At 53.0% G+C, this 18,416-nt stretch overlaps 6 protein-coding genes across 6 annotated transcripts; 3 read left to right on the forward strand and 3 right to left on the reverse strand.

Annotated features, from left to right (window-relative positions):
• Positions 1 to 5: 5 nt before the first annotated feature.
• On the reverse strand, positions 6 to 1,926 carry CONPUDRAFT_164139 (uncharacterized protein). The gene is made up of 4 exons (XM_007768792.1): positions 1,622 to 1,926; positions 1,001 to 1,545; positions 778 to 932; positions 6 to 717 (listed from the first exon to the last, which is right to left on the reverse strand). Exons 1-4 carry the CDS (start codon positions 1,780 to 1,782, stop codon positions 85 to 87), a joined length of 1,494 nt encoding a protein of 497 aa, XP_007766982.1. The 5' UTR covers positions 1,783 to 1,926; the 3' UTR covers positions 6 to 84.
• A 675-nt stretch (positions 1,927 to 2,601) lies between these two features.
• On the forward strand, positions 2,602 to 3,341 carry CONPUDRAFT_136283 (bola-like protein). The gene is made up of 4 exons (XM_007768793.1): positions 2,602 to 2,665; positions 2,728 to 2,833; positions 2,910 to 2,950; positions 3,011 to 3,341. The coding sequence occupies exons 1-4, from the start codon at positions 2,618 to 2,620 to the stop codon at positions 3,131 to 3,133; spliced, it is 318 nt and encodes a 105-aa protein (XP_007766983.1). The 5' UTR covers positions 2,602 to 2,617; the 3' UTR covers positions 3,134 to 3,341.
• An 852-nt stretch (positions 3,342 to 4,193) lies between these two features.
• On the forward strand, positions 4,194 to 5,751 carry CONPUDRAFT_164140 (uncharacterized protein; the record flags this gene model as incomplete). The annotated part of the gene is made up of 5 exons (XM_007768794.1): positions 4,194 to 4,332; positions 4,403 to 4,578; positions 4,687 to 5,091; positions 5,166 to 5,196; positions 5,298 to 5,751. The coding sequence occupies 5 exons, from the start codon at positions 4,194 to 4,196 to the stop codon at positions 5,444 to 5,446; spliced, it is 900 nt and encodes a 299-aa protein (XP_007766984.1). The 3' UTR covers positions 5,447 to 5,751.
• Positions 5,752 to 5,854: 103 nt separating this feature from the next.
• On the reverse strand, positions 5,855 to 9,996 carry CONPUDRAFT_136285 (kinase-like protein). The gene is made up of 17 exons (XM_007768795.1): positions 9,473 to 9,996; positions 9,325 to 9,407; positions 8,667 to 9,266; positions 8,543 to 8,607; positions 8,321 to 8,476; positions 8,142 to 8,234; positions 8,008 to 8,070; positions 7,866 to 7,918; positions 7,760 to 7,791; positions 7,524 to 7,702; positions 7,428 to 7,441; positions 7,336 to 7,355; positions 7,183 to 7,270; positions 7,103 to 7,127; positions 6,778 to 7,023; positions 6,564 to 6,683; positions 5,855 to 6,497 (listed from the first exon to the last, which is right to left on the reverse strand). The coding sequence occupies exons 1-17, from the start codon at positions 9,916 to 9,918 to the stop codon at positions 6,225 to 6,227; spliced, it is 2,556 nt and encodes an 851-aa protein (XP_007766985.1). The 5' UTR covers positions 9,919 to 9,996; the 3' UTR covers positions 5,855 to 6,224.
• A 1,557-nt stretch (positions 9,997 to 11,553) lies between these two features.
• Positions 11,554 to 12,676, forward strand: CONPUDRAFT_143144 (homeobox-domain-containing protein; the record flags this gene model as incomplete). The annotated part of the gene is made up of 3 exons (XM_007768796.1): positions 11,554 to 11,626; positions 11,694 to 12,276; positions 12,353 to 12,676. The coding sequence occupies 3 exons, from the start codon at positions 11,554 to 11,556 to the stop codon at positions 12,618 to 12,620; spliced, it is 924 nt and encodes a 307-aa protein (XP_007766986.1). The 3' UTR covers positions 12,621 to 12,676.
• A 921-nt stretch (positions 12,677 to 13,597) lies between these two features.
• On the reverse strand, positions 13,598 to 18,328 carry CONPUDRAFT_81207 (uncharacterized protein). The gene is made up of 19 exons (XM_007768351.1): positions 18,015 to 18,328; positions 17,888 to 17,951; positions 17,414 to 17,831; positions 17,002 to 17,361; positions 16,280 to 16,949; positions 16,057 to 16,229; positions 15,989 to 16,000; positions 15,844 to 15,929; positions 15,748 to 15,796; positions 15,458 to 15,690; positions 15,343 to 15,403; positions 15,200 to 15,287; positions 15,081 to 15,143; positions 14,933 to 15,033; positions 14,598 to 14,873; positions 14,498 to 14,542; positions 14,355 to 14,444; positions 14,244 to 14,283; positions 13,598 to 14,189 (listed from the first exon to the last, which is right to left on the reverse strand). Exons 1-19 carry the CDS (start codon positions 18,097 to 18,099, stop codon positions 13,864 to 13,866), a joined length of 3,240 nt encoding a protein of 1,079 aa, XP_007766541.1. The 5' UTR covers positions 18,100 to 18,328; the 3' UTR covers positions 13,598 to 13,863.
• Positions 18,329 to 18,416: the final 88 nt, after the last annotated feature.

An 18,416-nucleotide genomic window follows, 5' to 3' on the forward strand; every position in this document is an offset into this window, starting at 1 on the left:
CATGGAATATTCTGGATGAGTATTTTACCAATAACGAGTACCAATAGTCTACGCATGTACAAAGAAATCAATGAACAGGCTATCTTAGTGCGTGCTCGGCGGGCAAAATAAGACCGCCAAGGTGTCTGCCCAAAGAGCACTTTCCTTGCCGTCGCCTAATACATTGCGGAAAACATCTTCCAACGACCTGTCGTCTACCTTTTTCCTCCACTCATCATCGCATTCGCCTGCTGGCAGGTTATACTGAATGAGGCCAAATGTACGCAGCATCTCAAACTTTAGTTCGTCAACCTGTATTGGCGCAAGGCGCGATTTCTTGTACGTCGTTTGCGCTAATTTGAATATCTCGGTGCCAGGAGGGAGCGAGATGGTGTACGTGGACATCGCCGAGGAGCCTGTTTCCGAAGCAGACGGTGCTGCACTTGGAGATGCATCGCCTATAGCATCACCCGCGGCACTGCGACGAGCAGCGCGGGCAGCACGGGCTTGAGGCTTGGGCCTATTTGCTGGAGCCTTGTCGGTGGTGGTTTTGGCGGAGTTGAGGTCGGTGAGCTGTTTCGCACAGAACGTCACGATAAATGCGAGGATGGGCTGTGAAGCCGGGAGTTGCGAAAGAACGCGGCTTGGGACTTCTGCATCTGGGGGAAAGAGGCGAGTCGCTATTGACGATCCGAGTGCTTGAGGATCGAGGTGGGGCGTCGAAGCAAGACTGATGAGCTGTACGACCCGTTTGGTTAGGATGCCGCATTCCTATCAGATTAGCAACATATTGCGCACCAGTGTGAGGAGGCGCAACCCTAAACGCTTCCGCACAGGGTCTGCCTGATCTAGGGCGTAGAATGCGACGTCAAGCGCGGCCTGTGCATCTGTCCGGGGACCGCTACCCGCCTTGGGCGGAGGTATATGCGAAAGCAGAAGCTGGGAATGGGCAGCTGAGCGCGCCGGTGTCTAGATTAGCCACCACTGCGATTGACAATAGCACAGAGTTTCAGGCACTCACGTCGTCCGCGTTGCGCACTCTGTACCTCGTCTTTTTCAAAGATGCAGATCAGCCACTCGAGCACATTCCATGCGTGTTCAGCGACGGAGCCCGGGTCCTCGCTGGGCTGCTTAGAGATCGACGCGGCACGAGCTCGAATTGCTTTCGAACTGGTCAGGTTAGCAGCCGGGGCACCATTGCGGTGCACAAAGCCAGGGCGAAGTAGGTCCCAGCAGTAGTTGCTATTCTGGATGCACAGTGCGTCTCGCGCTAGTGCGGAATCCTCCTCATCCGCGGTGTACACTTGGCCTGATCTAGCGGTGTCGGCATATTGTGGAAGTGCACGAGCAAGCGAATCGGGCGAGTTGGTGAGCGCGAGAGAGACGAGGACACGCTGTGCGGCCTCGGAGGCTGCGAGAGATGGACCAAGCGGTTGTTTGATAGGGGGCAGACTGCTTTTGGCGGATGATCGCTGGGGAGTCTGGGGCAGAATGGATGGTTGCTGGCTGGAATCGGCCGAAGGATGGGGGAAGAGGGCAATGTATAGGACTTGTCGGATGTGAGCACTATGCGCCAAGGAGGCCATATGGAATCGTAAGGGGCCGATAAATTTCCGCGTCCTGAAGAGAGCGAGATACATACGGGTGCGGTTTGTACCTCGATGTTCGAAGCTGCTCCATCATCGCGATCCCACTCTCGTACTGCCCCTCTTCAAAACACGTATCTACGAGACCACGCTGGTGCCGGGTCATCTCCTTCTCCTCACCGCCAGACGTGCCTGGTATGACACCATTCGTGATCATCAGGGGACTATCGCGTTAGAAACTTGGCGATGAGTTTGGGCCTGGAGAATGGGATAGTGGTCAGTACTAAGAAGCGCGCCACCGCGTCGAACGCGATGTCGCGTCTGGAAATAGTATTGAGCCCCTGTCTAACCTGTCTCGCCGACGCGTCACAATTAAACGGGATCGCTGTCATCGACACGGACGCATGGCGTTGATCAGTCGATCGAGCCATATACATGTGCACGACATGCTCACGGCGCTGGCTTACCATATGTTTTCTTCGTCCATGTGCGCTTGTTTTTACAGTCACAGCAGCTATTGCTTTCTCCTTGGGTATCGGCTGCGTTGCCACTTTCGAGGTTACCGCTTGGACCATAATCTCGTTATGTATCTCCAACGGAAGTGGATCGTTTTGCTGTTTGCTGCTCCACTGCGGAGTTTGCGTTAGGCTTCACGCGGACGTTCAAAGCTACGGTCTGCTACGGTCGTAAGCAACTGTCCGAACTCCGCGCCCACCAACTTGATAGGTCGCGTTTCGTCATGGTCATTCCCTCAAATAATTTCGTTTTTGACCTATTCCAACAATTCACTTCTTGATGATCACCGCAGCGGCTTGGAAAGACATCGAATACCCCTGAAACGACAGGTCTGCAGAGAGCGACAGCACATCATTCATCGCTGGTGAGCGTCGGCAAACCTCGGCATCGGCTGAGTTACAAATTAAGTCCAGCGACGGTGCCTCGGCCAAACGGTCGCGGTTGCCAGAAGTGATTCTCCCTTACCTATCATGCTGGCTCAATCTCTTCGCACCACGATCCGCCGGCTCTACAAGGATTCGCGATCGACAATACACATGGCTTCCTCCACCCCCGGCCCCGTTGAATCGTCAATACAATTCAAAGTAAGCGACTCCAGCCTAGAATATCACATTCGCGTAGAGTAAGAACGGGGTAAACTTGGCAGCTCACCAATGCATTGCAACCATCCCAACTCACCATCACGAACGACTCGCATCTACATCGGCACCACGCAGCAATGCGTGCTCAGGGTGGAGGCAGCGGCGAAACCCGTATGTGCAATCAAAACATCACACATCAGTCCACACCGTCGGCTTTGCTTGAACAGTCGAACTCACATCAGCCTAGATTTCTCCGTGTATGTCATCTCAGATGAGTTCAGGGGAAAGGTATGTAACTATCGGTATTCGAGCTCTGCCATCTGTCACGTATCACACTGTTACTCGCAGAACACCATGCAGCGGCACCGAATGATCTACGCGGCACTCTCAGAGGAGCTGTCAGACGGACTGCATGCGTTGTCCTTGAAGACAAAAACTCCGGAAGAGAATGTTGGGCCGGTAATTGGCTAACAAGGTTATGTGCCAAATAAGGCTGTGACGCAAATCCTGGAGTGTCTGGCACATAGAAGGCATCACGGTGCCGCTTCGATCGTGTTGCTATATTGAGGTACTTGAGCTACGATGACAGTTAGTGGCCAGGAGACATGTAGAGCTACGTCGTGGAGCGCGAGAGCCCATATAACCTATTTTATTCGTGCAACAGGATGCGCACGCGTGGGCTGTCTCAGTCGAGGGGTGAAGCTGTCGAGTAGTTAGGCACGGTGACGATCCTATGCTGAACGAGGGATCGAAACTGTGTGAAAACCGCTGTGCATGGATGCGAGACGAAGGGGCGTGTTCACTGGAGGTGAGATGATGGTGGCTTCTGCCAGTGGTTCATAAATATAACCCGAGAGGGACATTGCAAGGGCTGTGGGGAATTGCCTCGATGGATGTGCCTATGCCATGTCTCAAGCTAGGTACGTCTATCAGTACTGTAATTATAAGTCGAGAGAGAGAAGCGCCTCCGCTATGAAGTAATGGGTATCACGACAACTGATGTAGATGCCGATTGATCCGGTAGTAGTTAATCTGAGATTCGGATGCTCCGCTCTCCCCGCAGAAATTCATCCGAGAGGCAGAGAGCGGTGCAGTGACACCTTGTCCTGGGAGAGAAGAGCAGGCAATTAGGACACACAAGGGGATAGCATGGACTGTATGGGACGAAGTGGAGATCTGCTCAGACGCAGGGCAGGCAAGAGCGATCGATGCTCCCACAATTGTCTCTGTATTGCACTTGTCGGAGGGTGCACAGCAGACGGACGGCGGAGACGATCAGGCGCGGCTGCAGTTTGACGACCGAACTTGGAAACGGTGGCCATGTTCACTTGAGACTGTCTGCAGCCTTGTGGGGTGCCATACTCAAATCCAACTAACACACAAGACCATACTCTGGCGATGATGATTGTCGATGTCACGTTTCTCTGACAGCACAGATCCTGGCTCATGGACATACGCTGATCCACAGGCCCACAGGTCCTGGCAGCTCCCTCCGATCTCCATATAACCCGTCCACTGCGGGTGCACTAGCATGTCTTCTCTTGCGCTCCCCCTTCCCCCTCCCCCTTTCAAATCCCCTGTCTTCATGGCTGATAGACCACGAGCGGCCAGCGACGCCCGCGCTGCCCAAGACCGCCCCACTCTCCCTCCTGTCCGTGACCTCTTCCGAGGTGCGCATTCTAGATCTTCGACCTGCTCGACTCTTACAGCTCACCCCCTATTAATATGCCACCTTCCCAGATGAGCTGGCTCTCTCTCCGCGGCCACCAGGGAGCACGACCCCGCCATGGAACGACCCCCAAGCACAGCAGCAGCAACAGCAGTACGGCCAACGACCGCAGGGTCTCGCTGTACCGGCATATGCCCATCCGGCGCTGTCGCCCTCGGGACAACATCTCGCGGGACCAGGTTTGCAAGTACGTATACGTTCGCATTATTTTTCGGCGTATTCGCCTCGCTTTCATTTGAATCCGCGCTCACCATGTCTGTTTGTGCATCCATATGCTGATCACACTCGCCGACAGTATCCGCCCTCGGGAATGCACCCGCACGCCCTGCCTTCGCATGCACCTCACCCTCATGACCCAGCTGCAGCGCAGTACGCAGCCTCTGCTACCGCGCCAATGAACTACTATTCTTTGCCAGGCACACACAGTGCAGGCCAGAGGATGGATGACTATTACGCACAGCAGCAGCGCCAACACCCCCAGCGTCCCGAGATATCTCGCGGCCATTCTTCCGGGTACTACGCGGCTCAACCTCCAGGAGTTGCAGGACCGTCTCCGCCCGTGCCTTACGTCTATCCCAACCCAGGCTCTCACAGCCGCAACACCTCGCAAGACACGTCCACGAGCTCGGAAGGGATACAGTCGCTGCGATACGAGTGCGAATACTGCGGCAAGGGCTTCTCCCGCCCGAGCAGCCTCAGAGTATGTGTTTCGGACCCACGCACCCAGCCGCCGGCGATCTTACTCACGCAATCTGATCACCGTGTCACCCGCAGATCCACCTCAACAGCCACACCGGCGAGCGGCGTGAGTGATCACTTCCGTTCCCGACTGCGTCTCTGCAGGCTCCTTGCTGTTCCGCTGATCGCTGACGCTATCTCTGCTCGCTTTGGCTTTCTCGGGTACAGCTTTCGTGTGTACGTTCGAGGGCTGTGGTCGCTCTTTTAGCGTCCTCAGCAACATGCGACGTCACGCCCGTGTGCACACCCAAGCCGCCGGGCAGCGCGAAGGTGACAGCGACGACAGCGACGGCCAGTCCCGGGGTGCAACGCCTTAAGCGCTGCGTCCTTGCTGGCAAGGTAGTAGTCTCGGTATCGCCGGACCCAACGAACAGGTAGCATTTCATGTCACGACCAGCAAGATTCCGCCACGAATTTCTCCATCGATTCAGGTTCTTCAAGGGGCACAATCAATCCAGCATCGACCGCAAGTCTTTGGACGTTATCTATTTATCTGACTGCTCATCTAGCATTGGTCCTTGACGCTTTTTGACGAATCATGCATTCATTCATCGGCATCCTTATTTATCCGCACATTATTTATCGGCATACGTACTCATAGCTTCTGTATTTATCGCATCTTGTCGAGCCGCATTTCTTATTTATTCAGCATCCTCAGTGTATACACACATAGTAGCAAAGCATACGAACGCAGGGCCACACCGCCTTGAAACTAGTGTAGAAATGGGGTTAGTATAGCATACATGTTGTGCTTTGATGTGTATGGATAGCAGACGTACAAACAACGGGGAAGCAAGAATCGTATACAACGGTAATAAAATCTGTAGTACATGACACAGGTTTAAGGTCCACGAGGGTGGGTATCAGAATTAAATCGCAGATTAAATCACTAAGGTAGTCGTGAGCCACGCTGCCTTTGCGCAGAGGCGACGAGGGTCATTCATGGGACGTGGGGGTGCCACGCAACGTCATCGCGATCGTCATCATTAGTATCAGTCCAGTCATGATAAGCACCCCGGCTTGCAGCACAGGTTGGGTACAACGTGTAAGGCGGGCCGTCTGCTCGCTCGCTCGCTCGCTCTAGAGCCTAGGTCTCTAGAGAGAGATCGCTCTGCCCGTGCCAATGTCGCGCGACTGTCGGAATCTGGACCGTCCACGGATGGTCTCCTGGTCGCCCATGTCGGGCAACCCCGGATCCGCAAACGCTTGGTCGGCACGCGCGTAGTTGATAACGCGGGGTGCCTTGTGTGTGAAGCCTGCAAATGCAAGTGCTTTGCGTACATTGAGAATTTCCTCCCCGTGCAGCCTGTCCCTCAACAAGGGGTCTTTGGTAGCATCAGGCGGAGCCCCATTGGCTGGCGCAAGCGGCTGTTTGCATACATGCCAGGCGCTAAGTGAGCACAGAGATGACTATACGGGGCATAGATTGCGTACCTCCGCTGGGATGTCGGAGTCGAAATGTCTGGTGTCCTCTGGAGTGATGAGCTCGGGCTTATAAGGCGCCGGGTAGCGATGAATGCTCTGCCAGTCGATGCCACGGAACCAAGGATGAGCCTACGAACATAGCCTCGTCAACACACAACGTCCGCGTTCCAAACACAGCCAGGGTCGATAACGCCGCTGACGACGATCTCCTGTAAAAACGCACCTTGATGAGGTGGGCGCCGTCAATGCAGCCAGTCGCTGTGCCAGGCAGCATGAAACCACTGCGCCTGCCGTGAACGGCGAGGGAGTCAGGCCTGAACACCGAGGACGACGCCTGGCTTCCAAGGCGATCCTCTGGCTCGCACAGCAGTTGTTTCATCAAGTTAATTCCCTCCTGTGAGACGTGTGGCCGAGACGGGAATTTGAGCGATTGCCTCCAGTTGAGGATCTTCTGCCGCGTTACATGGCGCTACATCATGGAGTATTTGCAGTCAGCAACTGCCGGAAAAGCTACATGTGGAACAAATATAGTAGTGTAGATGTCTTACCGAGTTGCTGACGAATGGGGGGAACCTACCGCGGGTACTGGATCAGAATTGAGCCGAGTAGGACCCACTAATCGACGTACCCGTACAAACACTCGAACATAATCACACCGAGGCTCCACCAATCGCAGGAAAACGAGTAACCTTGCCCTCGGATTACTTCCGGTGACACTGAAGAAGAAAGCAAGTCAACGACACTATGTAAGGACCCTGCATATCAATGCTAGGGCACTCACTATACGAATTGGTACCGCAACTGCGGGCAAGGAACAGAATGGAAGCATAACTCAGCGACCCGACGTTAGTCTAGAACTTAAAGTGCACATACACAGAGTACGCAAGCTAGGATGGAGAACCAATGGCAGCACGGTGGGCGGGGTGGTGAACATCAAGGAAGTGAACGTTAGCAATGGAAGCCACGTACCTTCCTACGGTTTTTCTCTCGCCATGTGAAAATGCCACCTTTGCCCGAGCTGTCGCCCATGAGCAGCTCGATGTCCTTCCGATCCATTCGCCTTGTTTTGGTTCCGTCCGCTATGCCGTTGCCGTCATCCAAATCAATGCCATGTTTGTGAAGCAGATGCCGGCGCTGTTGTTCATAGTCTAAGCAACCAATTCTCAGCACAAAGGCGCTCTTGACCAAAAGGGTAACTTAGTCACAGGATGTATCGTGAGCCCAATGAAGGTCAGTACTAGGCGAGGAAAATATTAGCTCATGAAGAAACGGTGACAGATACCCCATAAAAGCAACGGTGAAGGTACTGACGCAAGTCCAAAGTCGCTCAAACGAATGTGCCCCTCCGGATCGAAAAGGAAGTTCTATCAGAAAAAAATCATAGAACACCGTCAGTTCGAAGCATGACGTAGGCGGGCCTTGATGTGCGGGGCGCTGAGGAGAACATACTGACATCCGGTTTAATGTCGCGATGAATGAAGCCATGTTTGTGGCATGATTCAATGGCCAAGATCATCTACAGGTCATATTGGATGACAATAAATTTAAGTTATGAGAGTTAAAGCATAAATTAGGAACAAGGCGCACCTCGGCGACGTAAAATCGCGTGAAGTCTTCTTCAAAGACATCGCGCTCAATTAGCAGGTTTAGTAGATCTCCGCCGCCCATGTACTCAAGGACCTGGGTTATTGTTAGACAAATGAAATCAAGATGAAATCGAAATGAAATCAGCAAGAGATTCCTGTGTGAGAGGCGTTCACACTGACCAGATAGAGGTTATCGCGGTCCTGAAAACTGTAGTGTAGCTTGACAATCCATTCCGCTCCGCCTGGGGAAGTAACCAAGGAGGCTGATTTAAGAACATCTCGTTCCGCACGAACGTGGCCTTCTTGGCCTTTGCGGAGCATGTCTACCTTTCGAAGCTAGATGAAAGGGTGGAGATCGTAAAATGAAGTCTCGAGAATGACGGCTATGATCGGAGAAATTACCTGTTTCATAGCATACAGCTGACCCGTAGCTCGTTCTTTGACGAGGGAAACTACACCAAACGCTCCTGTGGAAGCAGAACGACTGAGTTCCTCTCCAACGCAACCATAAGGCGCAAAAACAAACCATGCCCGATGGTCTTGAGCTTGATAAAGGCGGTCACATCGACCTTCCGCCGACGTTCACGCAGATAGTCGGTCTCATTCTGGCGCCAGCGGCCTCGCAGCATCTCTTTCTGCTCTTCACTGAGGCACATATCCGTCATATCCTTTTCCATCGCCAGTCTTCGTTGTTCGCGAGACGGAGGCTGTCGTAACAAGGGGAAGTAAAGATTCTCAAAGAAGATCCGAGCGGAAACTGCTTTTTCGAGTGTAGCCAAGGATGGCTCGACGCTTCTCGGGGGAGCCACTGGCTCGGGCTCGGGCGCCTTTGAAGATGTATCATCCTCTTCGGGGTGAGCCATTAGTCCTCCGGCCCAACGAATGGTGGAGTTTCCCGGACGGCCACCAGGAAGACCATCTACCGGAGAGACCCGTACATTCTCCCGCGCGGCGGTAGTGACAGTGGAGGAGGTGTTGGTGCTGCCACCGTTGACGACTCGAAGAGGCAAGCGGCTATCTTGGCCACTAGTTTGGGAAGGCTTGAGCGCGTTGACAACTTGATTCACCGCTCTTGCCTGATTCATATCTCGGACCTTGGATTTAATGGGCTTTGCCCAACGCGGGTCTGAGGAGGCAGCTATGAGCACAGGGAGAACAGGCTGTTACGCGCATATTATGCGAACCTCCGAGCTTTCCGAGGCCATCAGGGCCCCAACGTACGAGTAGCGCCTCATACTGGTCTGCATCAGAAGCATGTACGAGATGCCTGGAATGGAGAGGCGGTGAATGAGCTACCCACAGACGGAGGGATACACATGCGATTAGACGTACACGAAACCAGTTGGGCGGCCAACCATATCTTTACTTATCCTACGGTTTTTCTTCACGGCCGGGGGGCTTGAGGGAGGGTGTAGGTCTTTGACAATTGGAATAGGTTTGATATCTTCGTAACGGGGACCTGCGACAATCTCTGCGCCTGGAGGCGCGCGGATTGTACGGTCACGCTCTTGGCCCCAAAACAGACGTGACGGGGATGGAGTTGGGATCATCGCAAGAAGATCGTAGAAACCTTTGTGAAGAAGGGTGCCCGCAGGGAGCATCTGCGCTGTGTCCCCCTCGTAAACATCCTGTGTCGGAGGCAACTGAGATGGGTATGGATAGGGACTTGGATGGTTAATAAGATCTGAGGGAGTTGACCAGGTGAAATCCTGGGCATAGGGACTCCCAGGTGGAAAGCCAGGGGGGCCTGGAGGCGTCGGTAACGGGCGTGCAGGCATCGTCGCTCGTCGTTATCTGCTGGTGACTTGTTCCACAGTAGACTCACCCTGCAGCTGATTACCTGGCTCCTGCGCTACCAGCCCCCAGCGTCTCTGGTGACGGGTGCCGTCACGGGGTCCCGTGACATCATGTGGTATGACATAACTATTTCTCACGATGCTGATTGTACTCTCGCTGACGCTGAGACTTGCTGAGCGTCAAGCAACACCGTGTCTTACCACCGTCGTACGATTCGTACTAGTAGTCTCAGTACTAGTAGCGTCTTCTAGCGTCATACTCGGCCCATGAATCCGAGCCAATAGGTGCATCATGAATGCATGACTGCCCGCGCCTACGTACTGTATGTGTCTGGCCGAGGATCTCGGCTGGCGTCGGTGGGGCTCGAACAGGCGGATGCCGAGGCGACCCTGAAGGTGAATACAGATTTGATCGACGAAACGTGATTGTTGTGACGCGATGTCGTGGAGGACCCCGTTTGAGGACCTTGCTTGTCGGCGATTCCTCGATCAGATCTAAAGTTGTTCTTTGTGTTCGTACTTGCCTGATCCTGCATACACCGAATCTCGATACACAATGTATACCAGTACCTACTACATACGATCAACTTCTCGTAAGTAAACGTTCTTGGCCGCCAACCAGAATCCCGTCCGCCCTTCGGACGCCTTCTCCACCCTAGGCCTTTACACCATTCTCGCAGCGCCTACACGCTTGCCATGAGCGAGCCACGAGGCCCTGGAAAACGCGGCGCGCCTCGCATACCTTTTTCCTCGTGCCTGCTCGGCACAGCTTGCCTGGCCCAGTTATTCGGTCCGTCTTCTTTCCCCCTCTCTTGGAGCGCGTTTTATGAATCCCTGGAATGCCGCCGCGAGCCATCTGACGGCGACGGAACAAACTGTTACGCTTCTGTGTTCTTCTCGACCCAATTCCCGGCTTATATAGCTTTCATCTCTTTCATCTCAGCATCCCGCTTCGCCGCGTTCCCCTGCTCATCCACTCAGATCCACATTAGTTCCAAGCTCCTGAACTGCCTGTACACTGCTGCATCTTGGCTGCATCATCACACTCGTGTTCATCCCTGCCTCTCCTGCCCTAGCCCAGTCATCCGAACACGCGTCCTTCCCTCTTATTGCTGCGATATTCGCTTCGTGCAGACCTCGCCCATACCGCATCCCTGATTGATCGAATCTGCCTGCCCGTCATACGCTAGCCCACCCTTCCTTGCTTTTCGGTCGTTCACCCACTCGCTGCCCCCGGCATTTACCTGACACAGCAGGAATACCTCGTGCCTCTTCATACTTATATTCGCCCCGCCCTTCTATTTCATTCATAACTAATATTCCCCTTCCCTTTCCTCTTTTACTTTACCCCCTTCTATCTTTTATAACTAACTATGACAAGTCCTCGAGACGATCGTTTTTACGACAACATACCAAAGTCACGTAGAAGTCCTCCGGGAGATTCAGCTTTTTTTGGGACGGGACAGGGTGGGCGAACTGTGCTCCCTCCTCTTTCTTCAGCTTTTCCAACCTCACGTTCTCCAGGTCTGTTAATTTTGTGTCGCCTCGCGCACATTGCGATTGCTCAACCTTCACAATGCGGTTTTAGTGCCCTCTCATACATATCCTAACCAGTACATGGCCTCTCGCACTTCTCCCGCGCGCAGCGAGCATGCGTCCATGTACGGCAACCAGTGGTCGAACCCCGCACGTGAGTGTTCACTTTATCCACTGAGTTGCATTCCGACATGCCTTGCCCTTTGTAAAATATCCTCTAGCGACCCAGCAGCACGCCTCGAACTACTACGAGAACTACGATGCGCGATACGCGCCTCAGCAACATTACAACTACACGGCGCGTTCGTCGCCCGCTCTTCCCGGGGAATCGACCTCTCGCAAACTACCCCCACTTAGCGCCTCGCCTTCTGGAGACCGGTGGCAGTCCGGTGGCGTTGGCGGTGGCGCATATGGGTCTGTGCCAGCCCAGATGCAGACTTACGGCGGGGCTCAGGCCCCCAACTTTCCCATTGATTATTCGTATCACCAGCAGTCACAGTACGGCTACCCGACCGTACCCCAACAGCAGCAGATCCCCATGAACGTCTATGCACCCGAGCGCGGTATGCCCGGGCAGGTGGAGTCGCACGGTCCTTCACCCTATGCGCGGACTCTCCCCGCTACACACGACACACCCGCAGTTCCCTCCGAGGAAGCCTCCATCAAGAAGAAGCGCAAGCGCGCTGATGCCACCCAACTGAAAGTCCTCAACGAGGTCTACGCACGCACTGCTTTCCCTTCAACCGAAGAGCGGGCCGATCTTGCTCGTAAACTTGACATGTCCGCTCGTAGCGTGCAAATATGGTGCGTGTTGTCCGCCAAGTCCAATGATCGGTCGTCATGACCCACAAAATATGTGCTAATCGGGCGTGGTTGATAGGTTCCAGAACAAGAGGCAGTCGATGAGGCAAACCAGCCGCCAGTCATCCTCCAACCTGCCGTCAGGCTCACATCAATCTTTCTCTCTGCCATCCCCTCACGAGGACCCTCGGGCCGCCGTGGGATCGTATGGAACCACAGGACAGAACAACCTTTCGAATCAGACCTACCTGCGCGGCGCGGCCGACTCGCGCGGTATCCCCAGCGGCCAGACTACAAAACGTAGAAGTGAAGAGGCCGAAGGTCGCAAGTGGCAGGGACACTATTGATTAACGCCGATCGTCAATCGTAAACTAAAGTTTCAGATTAAGATCATTTCTGCCATCGTATTGCTCAACCCAACTCTCCTCAGCGGATCATACGTCCTCTAACTCCAGATCCTAACCTCATTTGAGCACTCTCTTTTCATCTACCGTTAATGTATGCTTCTGCCCTTAATTTTGTCAAACTATTGCCATGTTGCCATGCTACTACGATCCACAAGCACTTCTATTACACACTGTCGTTGCCTTCATATCTACTTCATTTATGTTGTTTTGGACGCCGAGCGCTCTCTATAGCTACTTATACCTGTATCACTCTGATCCCATGTTGATAGCACCCAGACAATCTGCCTCATCGATACCACTAATAAGCATGTTTTTGTTGTAATTTACATCCGCGGACCAGTGGCCTGTCAGCACTCCAACCCTTTTCACCATCCCGAACTCGAGGCTGGTGCGCGAGGATGAATTCGGAATGTGGCGACCAGGGTGATGAATGATGACGGAGAAGAAAGTCATCGATAAGATCCACGAGGTGATCCATGGCATTGAATTTGTCGGAACGACGCCCACGGCCGCTTCGAAGACAGCAACTAACTAGCTCAAGGTTATGTCACTCTATTTGTCATCGCGCTATGAATGAATGGCTGATCCACACATCTCCCTCGAGAGTCTAAAATGAGCCTTTGGCTAGCGCTTGGTCTTGTAGTTCCGGCGCCCTGGTCTCAGGGTAATTCACGTTGGGGATATCCGTGACGCCTGCGATGGAGTCGATACTTCCAAACATCGTTGAGGAGGAAAAAAACGCCGCGCGGGAAAGGATGAACACTGTCTGGGAGCTCAACACGCAGCTTGCGTGCGCCGCACGTCACACTACACCCGCCGTATAAGTCGCACCATTGACAAACAAGGAGTTGAGTGCTCCCAACATGGAATCTGCCGGTCCACGCCCCCGGGAATCACGCCATGTTCTAGTTAAGGGGAAAGAGCGACGCAAAGACTTGTTCAGGGCTGCTACATCAACGGAAAAGATGTACAACAACCACAGGTATCGCGCTGCGCTGCGGAAATATGTAGTGCTCGATATGTCGCGTCTCTCAACAAATATGGATGAACGGAAGCAAACGTGCGCGACGTGCCAAAAAGCCTATCTGACTCCAGATCTGTATAACCTTAAAATAACAACTACGAACACCCCTGGTGGACCCCGGGAAAATGCCGGTCCAGTGCTCCGAAGTCAAGCTCGGCATTAGTCGCTATCCGTGTCTTCAGGCCTGGGACCACCATTCGTCAGCCAGGCAAGTTTTCTAAGCCTTCGCCGTTCTTCCTGGGCTTTCATCTGATTCCGTGTCGGCTTCTTCTTTTTCTTGATCGATGCTACAGCTGATCCGTCTTCCGCACCACTCCCAGCAGGTGTTGCGTTCGTGGACACCGCCGGACTTTGCACGCGAGACCGAATAGGAGTATTGGTGCCGCTTCCTTTTGGTGACTTGGCGTCTGCGAAAGCATCTTCGACGACAGCGGCCTTCCCCTGATGAGTCATCCTTCCACCCTCGACGTTCCAAATCTCCGGACCTGCGGTGGAATTAGTCGGCCACTCGTAACGAATACAAATCCAATAGAACTGACACAGAGCAGAAACAAACTCATGGTTGTGGGATATGATAACCTGTGCCGCGGCGTCGGTGTAAGTGTGAAAATATGACGTCGCGGACAATCGGTCCGTATGGGTGAACTTACCACAGCACCCGCCCACTCTTTGATGGCTACGGCGAGTCCTCCCAGCGCCTCGCGATCCAAGAAGTTACTAGGCTCATCAAGTACACAGACCTAACATCGCCATAGCATCAGTTTGAGAAGTTCCTAAAAGGACAAAACCTTACTTGCGGATTGTTCCACAAACAAGCGGCGATCACAAGTTTGATCTTCTGGCCTGTGCAAGGAGTTAGTTGTGGATTGTGGGGGAACAAAACTTACGATCGTCTGACCTCCTGACAAGCCCGAGATCTCGTTGTATTGAGCAATGTCACCATCCAGTCCGATATCTTCCAAATGCTTCCTGACCAGATTAGCCGACGTATCGCGAGTCCCTGCGCCCTCTCTTGAGGACTCCAGGTCATCAAATTGTTGCACCAATTTGGTGAACCCCTTTTCAAGAAGCTGATCGCGTGGAACCCAGGTGTTGAATCTGTGATCGAGGCCGCGCCACTTAATCTCATATTGGAACGACTTCTTGAGCTTCTGACGTCCCATGATAAGCTGTGGTAATCAATGGTAAGCGGGATGAACATCAATTAATTATCCTGATCACCACTGACCTCTACTTTCCGCTTCGTACCGTTCTTGCCGACCCAATCTTGATCGAGGATGGCTTGTTCTTCCGCGGTGATCACACGCGTCACCTTCTCAAGCAGTTCACCTGAATGCTACTTGAGATCAGCTGACGTCAGAGACTGTTCTACTTACGGTCATGCCCATCTTGGAATCGCCACTGAATATATGCTATTGGAGTTTTCTCGAGGTGACGTTCTGATCCCCGCAACTGTGAGTATTCGAATGGAAGCATTCTGGAGACAGGATCGCACCGATGTGATGCGTCGCGTGTTGGGAGACGTAACCAACACGGAGTGCCGGATGTTTGTAGACAGTACCTTCTTGTGGTACAGTTTCTCCCTGTATAGTAGTCAGACCTTTGAACCTGAATCAGTTGATGCACATCAGAACGTACCGTCAGGAGTTTGATCAAAGTAGACTTCCCAGCGCCATTCGGACCGACCACTCCGACCCGACTAACACGGACTGATTGGAGACAAGCGGACAAAGAGGAGGATTGGACTACACACCTCGACAGCGACAATGCACAGCTCACGTTGAATAAGCTAGGCGTGGATTTTCCTGGATAAGTGAATGTGCAGTTCTGAAGCTTCATGATAGCGCGCGTGTTGCTTCTGACCCCCATCAACGAACCCGGGGGTGGGAACGAGAATTTGACCGATGTAGCGGCAAGGGTGTAGTATGACTTGGCCTCGGGATGTTTCTCGACAAAGGTAGACAGGTTACCAGGATAGTACACCAGCTAGACGTCATATTGAGCGAACCGCATGACCATAGAGGCACATTAACCAGACTTTACCTTCTTGTCTTCGTAATGAATCACATCCGTCGTCACGGAATCCAGGAAGCTGCCGATATTAAAGCTTTTTGTTCATGGACAACCAGAATTACTTACCCCGAATCGTGACTGATGATCAAGCAAGTGACATTGTTGTGGGAAGTTAAGTACTGCTGCAACCAAATGACAGACGCTCTGTCCAGCTATAGGTCGTGTTTGTGTTTTGATAACGGCATGTTATGTTAAGTGGGCGAACACTTACGTGGTTGGTGGGCTAACGTTTGGTCATTATCCAGCAAAGAACATCTCACACAAAACCTCGCAGCTTACCTCGTCAAGAAGTAGAAGGTCCGCGTTATATAACATCGCTCGTGCCAGCTCAAGCTTCATCTTCCAGCCACCAGACAAACCACCTACGGTGTCTGCCTGTCTTTCGTCGTCAAAGCCGACTTCAAGAAGCTGTTCACGGATTTTCTGACGTGGAACATGAGACAAAGCTTTGTCTGTCCTGATATTTAGCGTCCTGAATGTTGCTAATAAATGATACGCCTACCGGAGGCGACAAAGTCCAACACAGACAAAGTTCCATCCTCTCCTTGAAGAGAGTGCTCTACCATTACACACCGAAGCTCATCTTGAGGGGGGAAATTCTCGACTTTCCCGTCGCGTAGCTGGCGCATGAGTGTTGACTTTCCAGAGCCATTTGTGCCAAGAATGCCATATCGATGTCCACGGTAGAGCTTGAGAGTCGTGTGGGAGAGAAGCAAAAGAGTGCCATACGCCAGTGAAAAGAGAGTATCGCAGAGAAGCTTGCCCTCATCACCTGAGATAGTTTGTCCAGTGCCATGTTGTGCCTGGTCGGTCGCGAGACATGTAGATCTGACGGCCTCTGCATACGCCGCTGCCGCCTCTTTGCCCGCCCATGGAACCATGTAGTCACCAACACAGCGTTGCCACACCGCGCTGTCTCGGAATTGGCGATTGTGGACCAAGTCAGCCACCATAGATGCCTCGTATTCCAGGACCTGGCTAATGAGAGGATGCTTAGGTTGTGGGGAATTTGATTTAGGGAGGACAGCAGTCGCTTCGGCAGGTAGATGTCCCAGCAGCACTGCCAGTGCCTCCTTCGTATCCGCTGCAACATCACGGGCGGGGGGAGATCCTGTTGAAGAAGCTCCTGCTTTGAGGAGTGTTTCCAACGAAGATTCGCCAAAGGCTCGGACCTGTTTTACGTAGTCAACAATACAGCCATAATAACAAAGCGATGGTTCATACCTCAGGGAAAGCAGCTCCCTTCGCAATCTTCTGCACACCTTCAACGAGTGGGCTGAGGTAGCGGGCTGCAACGACTGGATTGCGAACAAGTTTTACCAGGTTCTCAATAACGATGACTGTGCGGCGTTGGACTTCCATGCTCCGGTCATTCAAAGCACGAAGAAGAAGTGGAACCAGCACTGCAAGAGCGGGTGCTGTCACCTCTGCCACGAATGTCGTCGACGACAATGCTTTGATGCAGGCCGGCACTGTGCCTGGGTCACTCATGCACTTGACGACGGCGGGTATGTGGGGAGTGAGATCGGGATTGGCCAGTGTTTTACAGAGCGAGGTAGCGCATTTCGTGGCAGCCGTGGAGACCTAGACGAGAGAAGGCTAAGAATTGATGTTTAGAAACCAACAGAAGACGCACCTCTTTTTTCGTGTCATGCATTGCATGTTCGACAGCCGGAAGCACCTGCCCGAGCTCATCGGCCACTGCGTCCTTTGCGGATGACACAAAGCTTTTCAGGGCATCAAGGGCGCCAACTTTGGTCTGCCATTTGCCCTTGTCTAGGATTGATAAAAGGGATTGAAATACAGTACGTGTCGCTTCCGGAGGGAACAACTGTAGGATACCCTTGGCTGCGGCTGCAGCCGCGACCCGTACCACCTCTCCCTTGTCCGCGTACAAGTCGAACAATATTGGGAGAGAGTGAAGGAGAAGGGGAGCGCTGGGAGTTCCAAGGACGATGGGCAGCGATTGGAAGGCCATTGCGCCTGATTCACGCTCATATCCGGACTTCTTATTTGTGGCAAACGTGTGGAGGGTTGACAGGACGTTCTCGTCACTGGAGTAAGGAAATCCATAAGACATGAACTTTGAATAAAGTCACACTCTACTAACGTTAACGATTGATAGCCTGCTTTTTGTATCGAGAGAGCGAGTTGGTCAGCTGCAGCTTTGGCATCTGTGTCCGAGCTCGATGAGCAATCCTAGCATGCTATGTGCTAGCTATGTTTAGGCGACGAACCTGGACCTGTCGGTGCAGATCTAAGAGCCTCTAATGTAGCAGCAAAAATGGAGTTGACGTTGGTCGTATCGGCTGACGGAGACATGGTATTCGGCGATTCTAGGGAGTAGTCCTGATAAATGCGATGAACAGAGGATCGAACGGGCGGTGCCGAGGTTGAGAAGGGATCTATGCGGAAATTATAGCCGAATTACGGTAGCGAAAGGGGGAAGAGCTGGTCTATGGTTGTGGTATCGGAGCTCACAAGCTTCTGAAGAGAGAGGAGAGATCGGAGTAAGAGACACTCGGGCGATGCACTCGCCAGTCGGGGAAAGGGTAAGGGCAACAGAAAACTGCATCGCTGCCGTATCGCCATCGTCGGAGCTTGTAGTGACCCACGTGTATAATGACAAGTAAACTTCC

The sequence above is a fragment of the Coniophora puteana genome (assembly GCF_000271625.1).
Source record: "Coniophora puteana RWD-64-598 SS2 unplaced genomic scaffold CONPUscaffold_4, whole genome shotgun sequence".
Taxonomy (NCBI): domain Eukaryota; kingdom Fungi; phylum Basidiomycota; class Agaricomycetes; order Boletales; family Coniophoraceae; genus Coniophora; species Coniophora puteana.